This window comes from Chanodichthys erythropterus, chromosome 14 (genome assembly GCF_024489055.1).
Source record: "Chanodichthys erythropterus isolate Z2021 chromosome 14, ASM2448905v1, whole genome shotgun sequence".
NCBI lineage: Eukaryota > Metazoa > Chordata > Actinopteri > Cypriniformes > Xenocyprididae > Chanodichthys > Chanodichthys erythropterus.
The window spans coordinates 37,451,843-37,474,639 of record NC_090234.1 but is presented as its reverse complement, the minus strand read 5'-3'; the positions used below and the strand labels follow the sequence as shown (position 1 = coordinate 37,474,639).

General features: G+C 36.8%; 1 protein-coding gene across 1 annotated transcript; it reads left to right on the top strand.

Moving 5' to 3' along the window:
- Window positions 1–7,505: 7,505 nt before the first annotated feature.
- tspearb (thrombospondin-type laminin G domain and EAR repeats b) lies at window positions 7,506–21,665 on the top strand. Its single transcript, XM_067410425.1, has 12 exons — window positions 7,506–7,587; window positions 9,895–10,115; window positions 10,242–10,468; window positions 10,605–10,695; window positions 10,795–10,951; window positions 13,743–13,874; window positions 13,979–14,211; window positions 17,285–17,474; window positions 18,037–18,269; window positions 19,773–19,951; window positions 20,040–20,141; window positions 21,512–21,665. Exons 1-12 carry the CDS (start codon window positions 7,506–7,508, stop codon window positions 21,663–21,665), a joined length of 2,001 nt encoding a protein of 666 aa, XP_067266526.1.
- Window positions 21,666–22,797: the final 1,132 nt, after the last annotated feature.

The following is a 22,797-nucleotide window of genomic DNA, read 5'->3' as shown; positions in this document are numbered from 1 at the left end:
CACAAATGAACACAGCTTTTATGAATTTTGAAGTGTAAATACTATCGGCAGAAGTCAAAAGCTAAACGTAGGCTATAAATGAACTACACCACGGTTGTATGACTTCAAAATCCCCAAGCTTCCAATAACTCTTTCAGTCTTTATTTGACTTGGAATAGTTTGCAAGAGTGCAATCATAAACACAACGAGGCCGTGAAAGCTGACTAGTGAGTAGAGTTTGGCTACCTGTTCGGCTGATGACATTTAATGTCGCTGACAACCTCTGTACTCCCGTTTAGCCACTTGTTAGCCATAATCTTTTTCAAGACAAGTAAAAGCTTTAATTAAATTACAAGAGGGTATTACAGATGTTGCAGAATAAAACATGAAAATACCTCAAGCTTGTGGTACCCACATACCTTATTCAAACTTGGCACGTTGAGTTTGGTTACAAGGCACATGAGAACATTTTACATCACCCTTTTTAATACTGTAGAGGGTTTTTGTATTGCTATTTGGCTCTTTGGAGATTAAAAGGCCCTTGATGTTACATTATCCACCTTAATTTTCAGTGACAGTCCCAAAATAAGCTATTTTGTGTGAAGTTACCAGACTTTTGATTCATTAGCCGCTGTAAGTAGATAACTAGAAGAGTTACAAAGTGCAGAAAATGGTAAAACTATTTTCGCTGCAAACAAACTAGTGTGTGTATGATTATGATACCAAATACTAGTTAAATGTTTTTGTTCAGTTAACAATAATAACAATGTTCACAAAATAACTGTCTGACATCCGAATCCTTGCACATTCAAGGTAAAATGGCCAGGCCCGATCTTACGTTATAAAGTGGATAGGTTTTTCAGATCAGTGTATTAGTTTCTAGGTTGTTTAAAGCACCAGCATATACAGTGGCATGAAAAAGTATGTGAACCCCTTGCAGAATCTGTGAAAATGAGAATTATTTTAATTAAATAAGAGGGATAATAAAAAATGCATGTTATTTTTTGTTTAGTACTGTCCTGAGTAAGATATTTTACATAAAATATGTTTGCATTTAGTTCACAAGACAAAACAATAGCTGAATTTATTAAAATAACCCCATTCATAAGTATGTGAACCATTGATTCTCAATACTGTGTGTGGTTACCTGATGATCTACAACTGTTTTTATGTTTTATGATGGTTGTTCATGAGTCTCTTGTTTGTCCTGAGCAGTTAAACTGAGCTCTGTTCTTCAGAAAAATCCTCCAGCTCCTGCAGATTCATCAGTTTTCAAGCATTTTTGCATATTTGAACCGTTTCCAGCAGTGACTGTATGATTTTGAGATCCATCTTTTCACATTGAGGACAAGTGAGGGACTCAAACACAACTATTAAAAAAGGTTCAAACATTCACTGATGCTCCAGAAGGAAACACGATGCATGAAGAGCCGAGGGGTGAAAACTTTTGAATTCAAATATCAAGGTAAATTGTACTTAATTTTCTGCCGGGAAACATGCAAGTATCTTCTGTTGCTTCAGAAGGGCAGAACTAAATGAAAAACAATGATATTTGAACAAAATAAGAAAAATTGTGACATCTTCATCCTGTTCAAAAGTTTTCACACCCCGACACTTATGCATCGTGTTTCCTTCAGGAGCATCAGTGAATGTTTTAACCTTTTTTTTAACAGTTGTGTTTGAGTCCCTCACTTGTCCTCAAGTATGAAAACACAGATCTCAAAATCCTACAGTCACTGCTGGAAAGGGTTCAAATATGCAAAAATGCTTAAAAACCGATGAATCTGCAGGAGCTGGAGGATTTTTCTGAAGAACAGAGCTCAGTTTAACTGCTCAGGACAAACAAGAGACTCATGAACAACCATCACAAAACATAAAAACAGTCGTGGATCATCAGATAACCACACACAGTATTGAGAATCAATGGTTTACATACTTATGAATGGGGTTATTTTAATAAATTCAGCTATTGTTTTGTCTTGTGAACTAAATGTTTATGTAAAATATCTTACTCAGGACAGTACTAAACAAAAACATAACATGCATTTTTTATTATCCCTCTTATTTTATTAAAATAATTCTCATTTTCACAGATTCTGCAAGGGGTTCACATACTTTTTCATGCCACTGTAGATGGTTTATTAAAGATGTAACTTGTAAAAGTTCTGTAAAACCCTGTTTGAACCTTTTTTAAAGCTTCTTAGTTACCCATCTTTTTCTCTCCTAAGGCTTTGGGCCATAGTGCTGATAGTTTGTGATTGTTCGTGGCTCTTTGGATCAGATGACACTTAAGCTCAGAATAACAAAAGAACTGATCAAACAATGAAGTCACTGACAGAGATGTTGCATATCTGATACATTTCCCCTCCATCTGTATACTGGATACTATATAGGAATATGTATGTGATAGACACAACTGGTGCCAAAACATGCATTTTATTTTAGTTGAAGTGTTATAGAAGTGACTAAACTTTTGTAAAGTCTGTCATTGTGTTCTCATTTTAACGAATAGTTAAATAACTATGTACATAATTGCAGTGTCTAAAATGTATCTCTCACTGTAAAAAAATCCAACTTTCTTTTTGTCAGTTGTTGTGCCTAACGACGCCTGTTTTAAAATCACTGTAAACCATGACATTTTGGGGATTATTGCTTTATTAAACAACTATTAAATGTAGAAAAAATTGACATTAGAATGAGCAAAAAGCAGAAAGTGCCCCTAATATATATATATATATATATATATATATATATATATTATTATTATTTTTTTTTATATTACCTTTCATGTAGTCTGTAATAGAGCTGTTTGTGAATGTAAAATGTCTGCCAAGTTTCAAAGATCAAAGTGCATGATAAATTGTCTCCCAAAAGTAAGATATGATTCTAAACTGCCTGAAACGAGTAGACAGTAATTCCAGTTTTACGTCCTACACATATCTATGTTTGTAACAATTTGCGTAATGCAGGCCTATAACTGGCTGCCGGCGAACAACATCTGCTTTGACCTGCCCTCAACTATAGATTCAGCAGTTTTCCAGTTTAGGACTACGAAAGTTTGGTTCATGTTGTCCATATTGTCATGTTGAGAAGATGCTGTTTTCTGCACTGCAAAGGCAAATCAACTTTGATACAGTAAAACAGATGCCATCATTACTCTTCGTATCACTGTGGATACAAGTGCTGAGAAATCTATCTATCTATCTATCTATCTATCTATCTATCTATCTATCTATCTATCTATCTATCTATCTATCTATCTATCTATCTATCTATCTATCTATCTATCTATCTATCTATCTATCTATCTATCTATCTATCTATCTATCTATCTATCTATCTATCTATCTATCTATCTATCTATCTAAGATTATTTGGTAATGGTACTCCAAGTGACTTCAAAGAAAGATTATAATGCATGTCAATATAAATGTTTCTCTGCTGTCATTAGATCTGCTGTGTCTCATATTGTGTACTAAGAGTATGACATCATCATGTAGTCATGGGGTCAGGCTCGGGTAGTTGCGTGTGGAGCTCCTGGCAGCCCTGGATTTTCTGAGGTCAGGTGGTCAGTTCGAGGGTTAATGAGTAGGTGAGATGCACTGGTTGAGGCAGAGAGCTGTGAGGGAGCTTGTCCCTCAGTAATGACTGGGGCTGCTTCCCTTCCTGATTACAGGCTTACTGCAAGTGTCAATGTAGCCGCCCAACTATTAGCTGCCCCTTTACAATGTATTAGAGTGAAATATCACAACCAGCTGACCTCACACACCCCTCAGGCTGAACAATAAACGCACTGTTTGCTTTTAATAGTTTTGTCGCTATGCAAAGAAAAATGTGTGGTGGAGGACTTGTGACTAACAGATAACAAAAAGATATTTTGCTAACATTCCCACCAAGTAAGTAAAAATGTATTTTTTAATGTTGTCTGAGCGTTTAAAGCGTCCAGTTTTTAAATGTTTTAAAAATGTTTTTATGCAAACGTTAAGGGAACATTGCATTTTATAATTTTGCAAATATTTCAGAGAACATTCGAAAATAACATTTTTATAATTTGATGGGAACATTAGCAATAATAAAATATTATATTAGCTTCTATTTTTATCTTCCCAGGCTGCTTTAAAGAAACATTTACATTTATTTTATTTTTTTAAACAAACTGACATTGAATATAATTGAATATTGCATTTTTTTTTTTTTTTTATATTTTTGTGTCAAAGACAAAAATGTTCACATCTCATGATACATTTTAATCAGGCAGGGGAATCTCATAGAGTTAAAATGAAACAGTTGTAGGGTATTTCACTCCAAAGGGACCTTCAATCTCAAAGGTTCACATGCAAACAGTAGCTGTCATTTCTCACATGCACTGATTGGTTATTCACCTGCCCAAACATGCCAGGATTCTTCCTCAAGCTGATAATGAAACAAAAACAGAAACGTAAGAGTCACTACATCTATAGAAAATGAGAAATGAGCTTCAATACTGCTGCTTTTTAATAGTCTCTTATGTTTTTAGTCTCCTGTCAGGAAGTATTTAGGGTTTAACTGCTGTGACTGAACACTATTTGACATAAGTTTACATGGCAGAGTTGTATCCATTATGCTGGATTAAACAGAAATTATCTTTAGCATCGCTGCACAAAATCAGTGAGGAGTTTTGCAGCCAGCATCAACACAGAGAACAGATAAATATCGACCCTGAAAGATCATTTTCCATAGTGTTGTAGTTTCTATTTTATTCTCCTTTAAACATTGTTTATCAAGGCAATTTCGTACACAACATTTTGCCGTTTCTTCAATGTTTTGTTTTATGTATTTTTTTGTCATTCCATTTAAAGGCTCTCGTCTTGTTTCCTTTAAGTGCAATCTATGTTTTTTCGCACCTTCGGAATCCATGACAGATTTTCAGATAAGCCTGAGCAACTTTGATGAAGGAAATTGAAGACAAAATATGACACGGGTGAAAAGGACGGCGTGTGTTCTTATTATTGCCTCAGTGCCTTGATGTACAATTTGTATTAAATATATGTGAGACTGAATTTCTTAAGTTTTTATTTCATTTCTTCAGAAAATTGGATTTTTTTTAAAGTTTTTTTCCCCCCATCATTTTTACCAGTATTTTTTTATCAGTCTAAATTTATGATCAAGTTTTGTTTTTTTGTACAATTTAAATGTATATAAATCTCTGGATTACTAGTTAAACTTTCACATGAATCATACTGTTCCTGGTAGCAACTATAAAGTACTTCATCATTGTCAGGCAATTGTAACACTCGTTAAAAAATAAAAATTGTTTGAATCAATTGAAAGGCTGAAATGCATGGTGATCATTATTTTATTAAATTCATTTAAGACTTAATTTGATTAATATACTCTGATGAGTATATTTTATAAAAAAAGATTTAAAGGTGCTAAAGAGGATGTTTTGTTTTATACATTTTTGCAACATTACTTGAAACTGATATTAATATACATCATCTGTGCACGAGGTAGGGCCTTAAAAACATCAGCCAATCGTTTACACGATGATTGGCCCTCTGGCTTGTCAATCACTGCCATGACGTTCCTTGTGAGAGACGAGCGCGGCTGCACGCTCCAGTAACTTTCCACACTCCACAGGCGCCGCATGCAATGTTTCTGTCAGGAGACAGGAGTAACAACTGCAGATTATGAGTTACCTGCGGTGAGTCCGACATAATGAATCCACTAACACGACACAGCGAATGCCGGAGCTAAACACTCGTGTTCCAATACTCGTGCACGAGTTTTGGGAGGCGTTCCCTCTAAATGAGCTGTGAAGGAGGGGGGTGTTCTTACGCATGCGCTCATTTCAAAAACTCACTAACAGTCTTTGGTTTCTCAGTCGACGAAAAGATCCTCTTTAGCACCTTTAACACATTAAATAATTATAATATATGTCCCACTTAGACATTGTCCGTGTCCGAAATTGCATACCTCTCTACTTTATAGGCAAAAAACAGTATAAGAGAAAAGAAGTATATCCAAATTCTTAAAAGAGTAGGCAAAAAGTACTTTGATGACCTCTGAAGTGCACATACGATGGACAATTTACTATCCCATGAGGCCACGGGAGAGGATTTGTGAATGGCAGTGAAGCGACACAACTGATGCTAGTAGGTCACATGATTGTGACGACATGCCGAATGCAGTACGTCTGTATTACATTCATACACACATTCATACTATATAGAACATAGTGCTCGCAAAGTATTCAAGAGAGTATGCGATATCGGACGCAGCCATTAGCTTTTGAACACATTATTCCTGACACAATAATTAGCACCATATAATAGCAATAAATAAAGTTCAAATGCAGTTATTGTGACATTCTAACTTCATGCATTACATTAAATATGATAAATTCTTTGTCAATGTCAGTGTTTTTATGATACGACTGACATGTTAATATGTCTATTAGAAGATAGCAGGAAGAGAGTTATGAATGTAAATGTAAAAAATGTAATTTTTGAGTTGTATTTCAGTATTTATATATTATTTTACAGTTTTTGTTTTCTGACTTTCAAAATATCCACTTCTTGCTTCAGGCAAAAACTCCACTTTTACTCATATAGTGCTACGAACATTACATACAACAAATATCAGTGCTGCTAAACTGTATATCGGCACTATTGAACCATTAATCAACCGTTATCAGTAACGAGGACCAGAACTGTTCTATATTATGTATTTGTTAAATTAGAAGAGTGTTAAAGGCATTTTCGTGTAAACATTTGTATATCTTGTTTCCCCTCCAGCCAGTCACATGTGGTGTTGTTCAAGACATGGGTTGAGATGCAGGTGAGGAAACGATTGATTGAAGGGAGATTTCCTTGACAAAGAATCCTCAGGGTATAGTGCTCATCACACCGATCGAAAAGAGCGATGCAGTTTAGAGCAAGAGCAACCTGACACACACATGTACAACAGTGGGGAATTCCTCATGAACCTTTAAGACATGAGCCTCTCTCTCATGTGTGCTTCATTCGCCCCACCTTTCTCTTTCTTTAACGTCAACCCCTCCTTTCTACAGCTGACTTATTCTCATTTAAATGTCTGCGGGGTAAAACACATCTCCCAGCTCATAACTCACAGGTGGAGTTTACACTCCCCTTCAGAGCACACTGACATGTACAGCAAAGCAGAGCAACCTCAGCCGGACACCGTTTAAGGAGGAAGTTCTTCAGTTCTTCTCGAGTTTTGATAGACTCTCAAGAGAAGATAATGCATTTTGTAAGAAAAGTGCATTGTATTTTATATTGTTTGATCATATATCAATTGTAAAACGTGATATCAGAGGACCGCAGCATCTTCAGGAGGATATAAGATGCCAGTTTAATTAGGAGTGACACCTCAGCTGTTCCCTGGACATCTTCTCACCCTCACATTGATCTGTTGTGTTTTAAGCTCTGTGAGCCGTGCGGATGTAAGGATGGTCTCTGGGCTTTGAGAATGGGTTTTTTTCAGTCTGGCTGTGTTTGAATGGAGCTGAGCGAGTGGAGAGCCTGATGTCGGAGCTGCTGCTGCTGGCCTGTGCGCTCCTCTCCTGGATCATCACCTGCCAGTCTGGACCATGGAGACCATGCACAGGTCAGACCTACTCGCTCATTTAACTACAAACAGACATATTTTGGCAGCATTTTATGAAAGAAGAATCAATGGGAATCATTTAAAATTACCTTTTTTTTATCAGATTTTATTTGGAAAAAAAGTCCAGTCTCTGTCACAACATGTCCCAGTTGTTAAATACACTATTTGAGTCATGTTTTACTTTGTAATTATTGCAGATTTTCTACTGAATTGCCATTGGATTATGGGCTTTATGTTCAGTAAACCATTTCGGAAAACTAATTAAAGGCAGATGTTCATGATCATTCAGAAGAATGAAAAATCCACATACACAAATGTCAATCAATTGTAGTTGTCACATTACTGAATTGTCAGTAATCAGCCTGTTTTTGGTTTATTTACTTGTTTACTCTGAATATCTTGGTTTCCAGGGTATGTATGTGTATAAGAAGACACAGATTAGATGTGGTTGCCAAGTGCTGATGTAAACCACTCTGTGAAAACCTCTGGTGTTGCACAGTGGTTTCATCTGAAAGACGTCATGCACCGTAGAATGACAATTAGGGAGCATTTCTAAACCATGTATATCTGCTCACTGTTTGTAGCAACTGTTGCTTGACTTAAATGTATTTAGCTAACTTCACTTGTTAGTGACACTCTGTGAAAATGGGACATTTTTATAACCATTCATCACTCTCTTGCTTTTATTTGAATAAACTCTTTGAAAACATGATATGGTCCCATGACAGAGCAAACACAAAAAGGCCAGAAAACCTGATACAGTTTATATTATACTGGATAGAATCCAAAAAGCTGTGATAAAACATCAAACCAGAAATTTATGGCATTTAAAATCCTAAAGGGGCTTAACAGGAATAGATTTAGTATCCCCTCTGGGCAAACTAAATCTGCTAACATGTAGATGCAGATCTATTAACAAGATTGGCAAAAATCTTTAGTTAGCTTTAAAATAGAATAATGATATTATTTTATTCCACATAATACACTGAAGAATAATAAATGGCACAGTTTTTGACAGTTTTTCCATACAAGCATTGCTGGTTTGGTTAGTAATCAGACCTAAAAATCTGACTGAAAAATCTGATGTTCTTTTAAAAAAGTGAAACATCTTGCAGAATTTTATTTCATATAGAAATAAGAGTTATGAGAGTCATATACCTATTGATTTCTTATGAAGCATTACTGAATACTGTGTAGTGAATATCATGTGTAGTCTGTACCAGAAAAATGAAAACATTGTACTGTGATCTGTATACGTGAATGTGAGATATTTTGAAAAGGACTGTTTGCTTTCCAAAATGTGTCTTTTGCTTTGCTGAAGTCTTTGAAATGTGATCCATAAAGTGTTCTTCGCTCTAGCCATTTCCCTCTGATTTACTGAAGTGGATCAAAACAAAACAAGAGCACTTGCCCTTTGAATGTTTCATATATATATATATATATATATATATATATATACACACACACATTTTTGTTCACGATTCTTTAATGAATAGAAAGTTCAAATAACAGCATTTACTTGAAACAGAAATCTATGTAACATTATAAATGTATTTACGGTGACTTTTGATCAGTTTAACGCATCCTTGGTGAATAAAAGTATTGGTAACACTTTATTTTGATGGTCCCCATTAGACATTCTGTTGATTATAAGTACTAATACTGAGTGTTAACTGACAAGTAGTTAGACTGTCTGCTTAATATCTGCAAACACTTTATTTTGAGACTCCCCAACAGACATTCTACTGACAAGTAACTTTGCAAGTTCATGTCAACTTATTCTACTAACCATTATCCTACACCTAAGAGTCTACGAATACTCAACTAATACTCTAATAAGAGTTAGTTGGCATGTAGGTGCAATGTTTCGTATATCAAGAGAATATCTAAAGGAGACCATAGAAAAAAATTGTAACCAAAGAATAATTAAAAAATAAAATCTTAGGAACCCCAAACTTTTGAATGGTATGTGGGTTACTTTAATTTAGCTTTTATGTGGCTCTTTGATTGAGTGGCTTCATACAATATGAATCTGAATTTATTAATATATGGAATATTCATGGCTTTAAGTATAGGATTGTCAGGATTGAGTCTTGCTTTGTACTTTTAAAAGCCATTATTATGTATCTCTCTAGAATAATAGAATATTTACTAGATATAAATTGATATAATAATATAATAAATTATACAATACTAGATCAATTGCATCAAAATGCCTATGCCTATTTATTTATTAATTTACATATAAAGCAAACAGTATAAAACATACAGATGTTTATGATGAATTTATGTGAATTTCTTTTACAGATCTGTTACCATTGGACTTCCTGTCTCGGGTGATTCCTGGGACCATCAGAGCGCAAGATGGGATCCATATGGTCCAGTCCAGAGGTTCTCGTGGATTCCAATTTTCTGGATCTCCACAGCTGTTCAGTTTCCCTGCATCTCAGCTCTTCATTAATTGTAACTTCTTTCCCGCCGAGTTCTCCATCGTTGTCACACTGAAAATCCCACAAATGACTCCTGAGGTAAGAAGAACAAAAAAAAAAGATTTGGTTGGAAAACATCAAAGATTCTTCAGAAGCCTTTTCCTCAGAATATGCTTTAACTTTCTGAATAGCGATAGCGATCACTGTTTACTCTTTGATGTGTAGAAGAGTGAATACATCTTCACACTGTTGGAGGGAGTTTCAGATGAGCTGCTCCTTGGCCTGCGACTGTCCCACAACAAGCTCCACTTCCTGCAGAAGGGCCATGGTCACAGGAAACGCATCACTTTTAAGGCAGTAGGACTGGATGATAACCGTTGGCACACTGTGGTTTTGGCAGTGACGGGACACTACACAATTCTCACTGTAGACTGTGGCAGACCGCTCGAGCTGTAAGAATCTCTTTGGGAATACTGTAGATGTCAGGTTGTATAATTTTAAATGACATATGATCCAAAATGGCAATAATGTTTATGTTTGTAAATATATCATTTAATTTAATAAATTATTCTGGTTTGTCTCAAACAGAGTGCTTGAAAGCCCCTTCCCAGATGATATTGATACAACTGGTTCCACATTCTTCATTGCTAGCAGAAGGAGATGGAATGGCTTATTTTCTGTACGTTACATATCTCAATTCAAGGCTTTTATTACTTTATTAAGATTTACAATGTACTAAGAAGTCTAAATATAATGTTCATTCCACTGTTTTCTGCAGGGTCTGATTCGGCAGCTAGTTCTGTTACCTGGTTCCGATGCTACCTCACGAATATGTCCCTCATCTGAGCCCCGGCTGTCTGCACTCTCTGTTCCTCAGGCTCTCTTAAATCTGCCAATCAAACCATCATCCACTGACCTTCCCCTTCACCCTTATGGTGAGTCTGCTAAAACATCATCAGCTGCATGTCAATTTGCAAGTTTTGGAGAAAGTGTAATGCGCAATATGGCGGAATAAGTCCCGCCTTCTAAATAAGAGCCAATCGCCGACTGGTAAAGTCATCGCATCACTTCAGCGGCCGCCGGTTTCTATAGAAACAGTCAGACTCGCGCCTCCGAAGAGACGCGCATTTAGGTCTGCGCATGCGCATTAGCTTGATCCAGCCTGAAAATTTTTTTTTGTCATGATTCGAGCGTTTAGAAACTAAATTTATCAGCCGGTTGTTGTTAGATTTCATTGGTGATTTCAAATCTAAAATTTAATCGTAAGGTTGGCGAACAGTTTTGGAGAATTTGATGTTGTTTCCCCATTCAAAGAGATAGGGCATGATGCCCAAGATGCCCGAGAGGCGTTTCAAAGATGGCCGCCGAGTGAAATGACTTGTCTTAAAGGGACTTTGGTTGCTTTCACTTAAAGTGTACTTCACTGGTGATGGAAAAGCACATATTTTAAGTATGTAGAAAGAAGAAACACACTATCATATCATGATACGATACCACAATGTTATGTATGGATTGCATTTGCATGTAAGTGAATAGGTGCAGGTGGTGTAGTTGGTTTATAATGTCCACCATGTATATCTTAAAGTGTTAGTTCACCCAGAATTAAATTTCTGTCATTAATTACTTACCCTCATGTCGTTCCAAACCAGACCTTCGTTCATCTTCGGAACACAAATTAAGATATTTTTGATGAAATCTGAGGGTTTCTGAACCACACATAGTCATCAATGTCATTGCACCTTTTGAGTTGCCTGGCAAGGCCAGACTGATATATCTTCTAGAAGATATATCAGTCTGGTCAGTCCGCCCTCCGTCGCGATTCAAGTCAACTCCAAACCGTACCGTGCAATCAGATTCCTTTATTTCAGTGACGCAAACAGCGTCACTCAAGTGCGAAAGTCCCTTCAATATCAACAAAGATTGCACACGGGAGACCCGAGAGTTTGTTCTATTCATCCGTGAATTCAGTTTTAAATTACTAAAAACACATTAATTATTTACTTTTCGCTGTTGACTCTCTTGACGCTTTGCTAGCGTCATATCCGCCCTTCTCTGATTGGTTTACTCCGCTTCCTGTTTGCTCGGATTTGCTCCGCCCTAGAAATTGAATTGATTCAATGGCTGACCAGACTCATCGGCTGGTACAGTGGTGAGGCTGGATTTTCCAGGCAACATTTTGAGGTCCAGAAATGTATTAAAGACATTGTTAAAATAGTCAATGTGACTGCAGTGGTTCAACTTTAATATTACGAAGTGACGAGAATACTTTTTGTGCACAAAAACAAAACAAAAATAACAACTTTATTTAACAATTTTTTCTCTCTCCTGTCAGTCTCCTACGCAGTTGCCGTAGTGAACGCAGTACACACTTCCTGGTTCTACGTCAGAACGCTGACACATTATTGGCCGGCTCCTGCATCAGTATCACACGCATGCGCCGGGGTGCTCACATGTCGGCCAATAGTGAGCCGGTGTTCAGACGTAAACGTAGAAACGCTATACTGCATTCACTAGGTCAACTGCTTAAGAAATGTTGAATAAAGTCGTTATTTTTCTTTTGTTTTGTGCACAAAAATTATTCTCGTCACAACTTTAAGGTTGAACCACTGTAGTCACGTTGACTATTTTAACAATGTCTATAATACCTTTCTGGGCCTCAAAAGGTGCAATGACGTTGCTGCCTATCTGTGTTTAGGAAAGCCTCAGATTTCATCAAAAATATCTTAATTTGTGTTCCGAAGATGAACGAAGGTCTGGTTTGGAACGACATGAGGGTGAGTAATTAATGACAGAAATTTCATTTTTGGGTGAACTAACCCTTTAGGTCCTATAGGAATGCTGTGTGTTTTAGCTGTAAACACAGGTCTGTGATTGTATGGGGATGTGAGTAACTCTATCTCACAGGTCTGTTATTGATCCGCTGACATTGACTGACAGCCTTGTGCTTTGAGTTTCTCTGTGGCTCAGAAGAAGTGCTGGTGTTTGAAAGCAGGCTGCAGTTGTGCAGAGATCACTGTTATGCTGCATACTGTGGGCCTGTTGAGAGACATGGCAGAGGGCAGTGAGAGGCCATGTTTGCTTTCTTTCCCCTTATGTAATGTAGTCTACAGATAGATGTAGGCTGGAATATGCTGTTAAGGCTGTCCATAGTATAATACATAGATTATCTATCCATCCAGTTTTTGGCAGGCCAGTATATAATGACTACATGTCAGTAGCTACTCAACCACTGTAAAAGGAGGGAGCGGAAGAGATGACAGGCAACAAGCAGATTTTAATAATATCTAGAGAAGCAGGGGTTGTATTAAACAAACATAAACGAGAAACCAGCAAACACAAGAAATATGGAGGAACCAAGGAACATAGGGAACAGCCATCTACAACTTACAGCAAACAGCATCTTGGGAATCTACAGGGAAGACTACAAACATGACACTAGAAACAGGAAGTACAACAAAAATCCTGACAAGACACAGGACATATAACAAAAGATATTATTTAATGGATACTAAAAGCATAATACATATATTTTTCTTTTGATTACAGGTTTATTGCAAGCATATAATATAAAAATAAATGTTCTTCTAAAAAACTGCATGCAATAAATAGTGAAAAAAAAGCTCCCTACCGGCCATCTGTGAAAGGTGTTAATATATTTGTTATCAACATTATTTATTTTGATGATATAATTTCCTTAAACTGAACATCTTTGTTTATTTTGCACAGAGGCAGAGGTTCGAGTGACTGCGGGTGCGAGTCCTCCCTGTGGACACTCCCAGGAGGGACAGCTGTGGTTCAACACACTGAAGAAAGGATTGTTTCTCTGTGATGGCATTATGTGGCTCACTATGCTGCAAGGTGATTTTGTAACAGTAATTTGTTACTGCAATTTGTTGCAGTACAGCTGCTCTTGGTAGTTTGAAATAGCTATGGTATCTGATTATTACATTGCATCTCTGCAGTGAAAGAGAAGCTGGATTACGTGGAGGCTCACCAGGATTTATTCACCAGTTCTGAGACATTTGACATCGAAGTTTTCCACATCCCTTCTGTAGGGCTTTTCATTGCGACCGCCAACCGTGATTCCAACCTCGGTTCAGGAATATACAAATGGACAGATGGGAGGTTTGAACGATATCAAAACATCAGCACCTATGATGCACAAGCATGGCAATACTTCACAGTGGGCAAAAAGGTGTGTGTGGACTTCATGCTTCTTCGAATGTGATCCAAGCATACAAAAATATGTTTTAACGTTTAGTTAACATTCTCATTAAGTTAGGAAAACATTATTTCTGAATGTTCTTTGAACGTTCAAAATGGTTATGCAAACGTTAAGGGAACATTCAACTTTATCCTTCTTCAAACATTATGGGAACCTAACTTTTGAATGTTCTTTGAACATTCTGAAACAAGTATAGTAACATTTTAAAAATGTTAAAACAAAATAAAAACTGTTCCTAGAGTAAGTAATGTTTTTATGTTAATCTTTTTTAGAGACAAGATAACTTTGAGTGAACATTATGTTTACGCTACTGAAAGATGTGTTCAAGTCATGGCGGAAAGATTTACATATTCACGAGTTTAACGCACATGAACGCCACCACAGTGTCATAAATACGAGTGGAAAGCTTGGGATTTTTTTTAAAGGGATAGTTCACCCAAAAATGAAAATTTGATGTTTATCTGCTTAACCCCAGGGCATCCAAGATGTAGGTGACTTTGTTTCTTCATTAGAACACAAATGATGATTTTTAACTCCAACCGTTGCTGTCTGTCAGTCAAATAATGGGAGTGAATGGGAACTCCATCTATTAGAGTAAAAAAAACATGCACAGACAAATCCAAATTAAACCCTGCGGCTCGTGACGACACATTGATGTCCTAAGACACGAAACGATCGGTTTGTGGGAGAATAATTCTTTACCTCTAATGTCCAACTGTCTTGTGTGTGTGTGAGGTCTGAAAACGCGCTCTGATGCCAGAAGTGATCGCTCGCACTCATTGACATATACACGTGAGAGATCACTTCCGGTATCAGAGCGCGTTTTCAGACCTCACACAGCAGATGGGACATTAGTGTGTTGTCACAAGCCGCAGGGTTTAATTTGGATTTGTCTGTGCATGTTTTTTTTATTCTTATAAATTGTGTTGCCACGGACACGCATTATACGACTGACAGACGGCAACAGTTGGAGTTAAAAATCATCATTTGTGTTCTAACATCAAATTTTCATTTTTGGGTAAACTATCCCTTTAAGCCCCAATCTTTACAAGTTGGGGGCATGTCAGTGAAAAACATGGCAGAAAACCACAATACTTAAATGTATTTAACAATGACATCATGTTTCCTGGAATACAACAAAATAAGCTAACTGCCTACACAAAATATGATAGCATTGTAATATGACAATATAATATGTAATGATAAAGTTTACAGTGGTTTCATAAAATAATTAAAAACAACAAAGCAAAATACACCTGATTCACATTCTTTGTTCTTCATTATCTAGAAGTAGAGTTAAAAACCTTGCCGTTTTTTTTTTTTTTTTTTTGTGAAAGAAGGTTTACGCCATCATGTTTCGGCGAAAGTGACTTGAACGCGCCTGACGTCATAAACACGATTTCTCACCTCGTAAAAACAAACATCACAGGAAATGTGAAACTTCACTGAGAAATTTTCTTGTTAGCTGGGATATTGCTTTTGTACAACAGTCCAATAAACAGATATTAAGTAACTTTCATGTTTGAAAAAAAATATTGCTGGACCGGTTACTCCGCCAACAAAAATAGTTCCGCACACAGTCACAGCACAATCAACTGTCCCCAAACAACATGGTTGAATCAGTCCCTGTGTCTGAAATCGCCTCCTATACCCTTAAATAGGGCACTGTTTGTATGCTCAATGGCTAGAGAATACCCATAATTCACTGTGAGAGTCACACGCTGAATGAATTCCCACATCTCGCCAGAAAATGGCGCCCACAACTGAATCATCCATCCATTCATTCATTTTACAAACCACTCGTCCGCGGCGTACAGCATGAAATAATACAGATAGAAATTCATTTTTAACTGATTATTAAATTATCTAAGGTTTATACATAATTTCCATGACAGAATTCAAGATAAATCCTCTCATCTTACTACTAGAGCTGCCAGTTTGCTAAGTTTAAGTTGCTAATTTTGCTAAGTTGGCAGCCTTTCCGGTGCACCCAGTGTCCAAATTCTCCGTCATTTAATCAAGTGAACTAATGTAGGGAATAGTGAATGAGGGTATAGGGAGCGATTTCGGATTCAGCCAGTGTTTTTACACAAGTCGGCTGAGTGAATGATTCAATGACTCACTCATGAAGGCCTGAATGAATGAATTGGTTTAGTAAATGATTCACTCATAAAATGAAAGAATCAGTGAAAAATCTCCAATACTAATACACAGACTGACAGTATATCTGAAACAAAACCAGTGGAGTGATACAAACACTTAGTGCTGTTGGACTGATATATCAAAGCTAAGCCAATTCAATTTGAGGACTGGAACTACCTGTAGTATAAATGAAAACCTATGATAGCGATGGAGCTGCCAATAAGTGGAACAGCTGCTAGCACTATCAGAAGATTGTGCGGTGTACGAACGTCTGTTTGCTCTGAGTGGGGCGCATCCCCAGCTGTTCTTTACACATTAGAGTGATTTTGATGTGGTTTTGCTGTGGGAGAGGGGGTGGAGACCTGGCTCTCATGTTTTAATGTTGTAAATCACATGTGCATAATAACAGAAATTAATTTTGTCTGATGCTGTATCCAAAATTTACAACAGACACCTCCTGCTTCCCTTCACCGTAACTTACTGCATAATTACAGTTGGAAAAGCCATATGGGACTCTGTTAATACCTGCAGTGCAATTATCCATATGTTCTTCTTCTTAGAAGTCTGAGATAAAATTATGATTCATGGTAAATTTAAAGTGAAATAGAGGGAGGAAGCCTTTGTAATGGCATCAGTGACCAGTTATTAAAAGATAAATCAATGCACCATTAAACTGAAATTTTGAGGTAGAGGCAATTAATTAAAATACTCCCATCAGTACAGCTATTTTCCTCTGGCTTTGAAATCCAGCCGGGATAATTAAAAGCCTGTGAAGATGCAGAAAGTACTGAAAATTATCAAGTGCAAAACTCATTACAATTTAATTTTGTTTTTCATCACAGCACCCTTTAATTCACTGAAGCTACAGACATGATTTCTTACCACCATTTTCCTGTAACAGAAGTTCCTGGTTGTTGCTAACTGCAGAAGTAAGGATTCAGGGGACCAGGAGCAGTCGGTCATATATAAATGGAGCTCAAGGAAGCTGAAGTTCATTCACTATCAGACTCTGAACACATACAGCGCTCGTGACTGGGAGGCTTTCAACATTCAAGACGAAACTTTCCTTGCTGTGGCCAATCATAGGCAAGGTAATGTTTATCAGAACAGCTCAATGCGTGTCTGTCATCTCCTGTGGCACTGTTGTTGTTCTTTTAAATTGTGGAACTCCACAGGTTTTGTCTGTTGAACAATAACGAGAGGAAGCTCATTTATATGATTTCTAAAAGAAGATTAAAACTGAATTCCATACAAATCTCATACAAATCTATGGTCTTTGAGGCACACAATCTGAACAAAAGACCACCAAGGAAATCTTTTAAAGGCTAAAAGGTCTCCTTGTTTATGTGGTTCACTTTGATTGTGCATTTGGTTTCTATTCGCTTACGAAAGCACACTGTTCTCATCCGTTCGTGTGAAGTTCTTACGTGCGCCTCTGGCATTGATCAAAGCGGAAACGCAAGCATAAAAGACACCTTTCATAGCACTTCATAACCATACAGGCCCCATCTATACACCTGCATCTGTTGGAATACATCCAAACTGAGCCATGTCAGTCCATGTGGCTTTCTGTGTTACAATAGTCTATATGACTGAAGAATTGTTTTAAGGTTTTATGTTTTATGTTTGTTTGTTTTTTTTTTTTGTCCAAAGGGGAGAGAAACCATAATATTGACAGTGTAATCTACAAGTGGAACCCAGTTACCCAATTTTTTGAGGTCAATCAGACAATCCCGACCACTGGTGCTTATGATTGGGAGTTTTTCACCATCGGCCCATATTTCTTCCTAGTAGTCGCAAATACTTTCAACGGAAGATCAACCATCATTGATTCTACAATCTATATCTGGCTGGGAGGGATGTTTCAGCCTTATCAGTCCATTACAGTGAGTGAAACTATGTTATTGCATTTTCTCTCATCATGATCATGATCATGATCAGAATGAAAACACCATGGGCACATTAATAATTCACAAATGTTATATTACTGTTTTTACTACATTTTTGATCAAATCAGTGTAAGAGATTAAAAATAACCTTACCGTCCCCAAACTTTTGAATGATGTTTCTGTGTGTGGGTCATGATTAGCATGGCTACAAAGAATACTGTGGTTTCCCATTTAAGGTGCCCTCGAATGAAAAATTTAATTTATCTTGGCATAGTTGAATAACAAGAGTTCAGTACATGGAAATGACATACAGTGAGTCTCAAACTCCATTGTTTCCTCCTTCTTATATAAATCTCATTTGTTTAAAAGACCTCCGAAGAACAGGCGAATCTCAACATAACACCGACTGTTACGTAACAGTCTGGATCATTAATATGTATGCCCCCAATATTTGCATATGCCAGCCCATGTTCCCAACATTATGAAAGGCATTAGACAAGGGCAGCCAGTATTAACGTCTGGATGTGCACAGCTGAATCATCAGACTAGGTAAGCAAGGAAAACAATGTTTCATTGACAGGCACTTTCATTATTAAACACTTGTAGTCTGTATAATTTTATAAACACAACTTCATTCTTTATAAATCTCTCCATCAGTGTAGCATTAGCCGTTAGCCACGGAGCACAGCCTCAAACTCATTCAGAAATGTAAACGATATAACAGTATACAATACTCACATAATCCGTCACATGCATGACGAACACTTTGTAAAGATCCATTTGAGGGTTATATTAGCTGTGTGATCTTTATTTATGCACTGTTTAAGGCAAGCGCGAGCTCCATGGGCGGAGAGCACGAGATTTAAAGGGGCCGCACAGCACAAATCGGCTCATATTTAATGATGCCTCAAAATAGGCAGTTAAAAAAATTAATTAAAAAAAATCTGTGGGGTATTTTGAGCTGAAACTTCACAGACACATTCAGGAGACACCTTAGACTTATATTACATCTTGTAAAAAAAAACGTTCGATGGCACCTTTAAAGGAACACTCCACTTTTTTAGAAAATAGGCTCATTTTCCAAATCCCCAATTTTCCAAAATGGGGATTTTCATTGCGCCTGCTGCAGCCATGATACGGCAGCAAAGTTTCTTGATTATTACGCCAGAATGAGAGTATAGTTCCTAGCCATATCGGCCTAGAAAAACGCAACTTTTCATTTTTCGTCGGTCTTAGTACACGATTTAACTACAGAAGAGTCAAGTTTTAAATAGGAAAAATATCACCATTCTTTGTCATTTTTGAGAGAGATGCTAACGGTCTAATCAGATTCAAGGAACTATGCTAAGCTATGCTAAAAGTGGTACCACCAGACCTGGAGATCGGCTGAATGGATTCGAAAACGATAAAACTCAACTGTTTAACTCTAGGGGAGTTGGAAAATGAGCCTATTTTCAAAAGAAGTGGAGTGTTCCTTTAAGTCTCTCACTATCCTTTCAGACATATGGGGCGATAGACTGGGAGATGTTCCAGATTGAAAACAGGGTGTTCCTGGCGGTGGCCAACAGCCAGATGCTAACTGAGGAGGGCAAGATTCTGTACTCCATCAACTCCACCATCTATGAGCTCAGCATGGCATCTCAGACCTTCATCAAGTTTCAGGATATTGAAACGAACAGGTGAATTCTTCATAAGAAAACAACAATCCTTTACTTTCTAGCTGTCACATTTTTATTTAAGGGACACTTTGTTGTCTGGATCTTTCAGTGCTTTGGACTGGGAGTATTTTACTGTGGGAGATGACAAGTTCCTGGTGGTCGCCAACTCCTATGATGGAACTTCATACTCTCTAAATAGTGTTATATACAGGTACAACTCTCAATCAGTATACATTTAAAATAATTTTTTACACTATTTACACTAACGCCACCCACCATTGTCTGATTGAGCCTGTCAAAATTACAAAAGAAATCCCGCTGATAACAGGAGAAGTGAAATGGAGAGTAAGGTGGGTGGCGTTAGCTTTTGATGTGACCGAACCCAAGAAACCCCCTTTTTCCAAATTCATTCTTTTCTCTTTTCCTATCGCATATGAGCTTGGAGAGGTGTTTATTTTAAATAAAAATGAAGAAATATTTGTAAAGTATTACTGGAATAAAGTACCTAACAGGAATTTAAATGTGGGAATAAAGTATTTATCAGAAAGGGTTAGGGATAGGGCTTTAGGGAAAAAGACAAGTAAAGTCCCAATAAGGCAGCATCCATTTAGGATTTTAAAAAATATAATCATATAAACTGAATAAGCTGTTATTATTGCATACTTTTATAATATACTACAATATACTGAGTTGCAAATAGTATCTGCCACTATTTGTGCTTAGCATACAGCAGCACTAATACTTTCTGTTGCTATTTGCACTTAGTGCAAACCGCTGCCTTAAAATATAGGGAAGAGATCAAATGAAGCTGAGAAAATGACAACTTTCAAATCATTTTCACTTCCATTCACCCATGGACCACAAAAGTAGATCATCTGTGTTTTTAGCTGTGGATCTGCAGACCCCATTAAGATGCCAGGAGACAGACATTTCTTAAAAGACATTAAAATATTTCATATATTTCAGAATATCATGCTAAAAGTGTTTAAAGGATTAGTTCAATTTAGAATTAAAATTTCTTGATGTTTACTCAACCCCATGTCATCCAAGATGTTCATGTCTTTCCTTTCTTTCTTCATTCAAAAAGAAATTAAGGCTTTTAGAGAAAATATTCTAGCATTTTTCTCCCTATAGTGGACTTCAATGGTTACCAACAGGTTGAAGGTCCAAACTGCAGTTTCAGTGCAGCTGCTCTTCCCGATCCCAGCCGAGGAATAAGAGTCTTGTCTAGTGAAACGATGACAAAAAAAAGAGATATACTTTTTAACCACAAATGCATGTCTTGCATTAGCTCTGTGACGTGCCACGCATTACGTAATCACATTGGAAAGGTCACGCGTGACGTATAGGAACTGAGCAAGTGTTTACAAAGCAAACGTGCAAAGACTAAGGCCCGGTTTCACAGACAGGGATTAGTCTAAGCCAGGATTAGGCCTTAGTTCAATGAGCAAGGATAATTTATAATAAATACTGCAATATTCCCCCCAAAAAGGAAAGGGAAAAAAAGAAAGAATTGATGATCTACCAATTTATTGCATTCATGAAAATGTCTTAATAACTTCATAAATGTGTGTTCTGCAGGTGGCAGGGTTATGAGGGCTTTGTCCCTGTGCACAGGCTGAACACCAATGGCTGCAGAGACTGGGAATTTTTTAACACAACCGATGGCTCCTACCTCATCTACTCCAGTGCTAGAGCTGCTCTCTCTAAAGTCCTTAAATTAAGGACCATCTAGTGACACTGGACATATACTGTACATGGGACAGATCTGCTGGGAGGGAGACTAGCTAACAATAACTCAAAGCATTACCTGGAAAACAAATGAACCCCATATGAGATGTTCTTCAATATAAATGTTATACAAAACTTCCATTCATGTCATAAGGTGATGACACTTTAACACATGCACTTAATGACATGCCTTGAAAGCAGCTGAAGGATGAATCTCCACACTAACATTCAAAACCTTCTACTGACCTCCTGAAAGACAACAGCACAATGATGTTCCCAGCATACAAAATAACATATTTCAGAAGACACATACCTGCACGCACTTGCACACAGATCATCAATATGCTTTATTGATTAAAATGTCATTATGTCCTGTGGTCACTCATTACTCTGCACATGAAGGCAGCTAACTAGTCTACTACGGCAATTTATGAACGACTGGAAAAATAGCAAAGACGCTGTATTTAACTTGTATTTCACTGTACTGTTTGTAAGCTACTGATTTACATTGTTTTATTAGAAGGCCTTTAAATTAAACCGAAGTATATGCAATTAATAAATAAAATCTTCCTAATATTTATAATAGATAAATAATAATGAAAAATGAGAATTTTAAAACCACACAGAATCTTTTTTTCTTTTTATCTTACATCTATAACTTATTTTAGAACTTAATTGTTTTGTTTGTCATATTATGAACAATGTTTTATCTTTTTTAGTTTTGTTTTGATTCTCTGCTGTGCCATAAAAGCTATTATACTGCTATTATATTAGTGACTATAGTGATAGTCATTCTCTGTTGTTCCAGCACAGCATCCTTTCGGTTAAATTAAATATTTTTCATTTTAATTTTAACAAGTTTGTTCGCCTTTTGAGTTTGTTATGAAATGCAGGCCATATTCGTCTTGTCTTGGAAACAAAGGCTGAAGGGGAACTGATTTTCAAATCAAAATAATTTGTTTTATGCTAATACATATGCAGTGATGTGTTGTTGGTGTAGTTGCATGTGATTATTTATTGTGTTAATGGATATTTCATTGTAGAAAGTCTTTAGAAGACGCTTAAATCTACAATATTTAATGTTAATGTAATGTTAAGGGGATGACAGAACTTACCTATGTCACTCATTACAATGA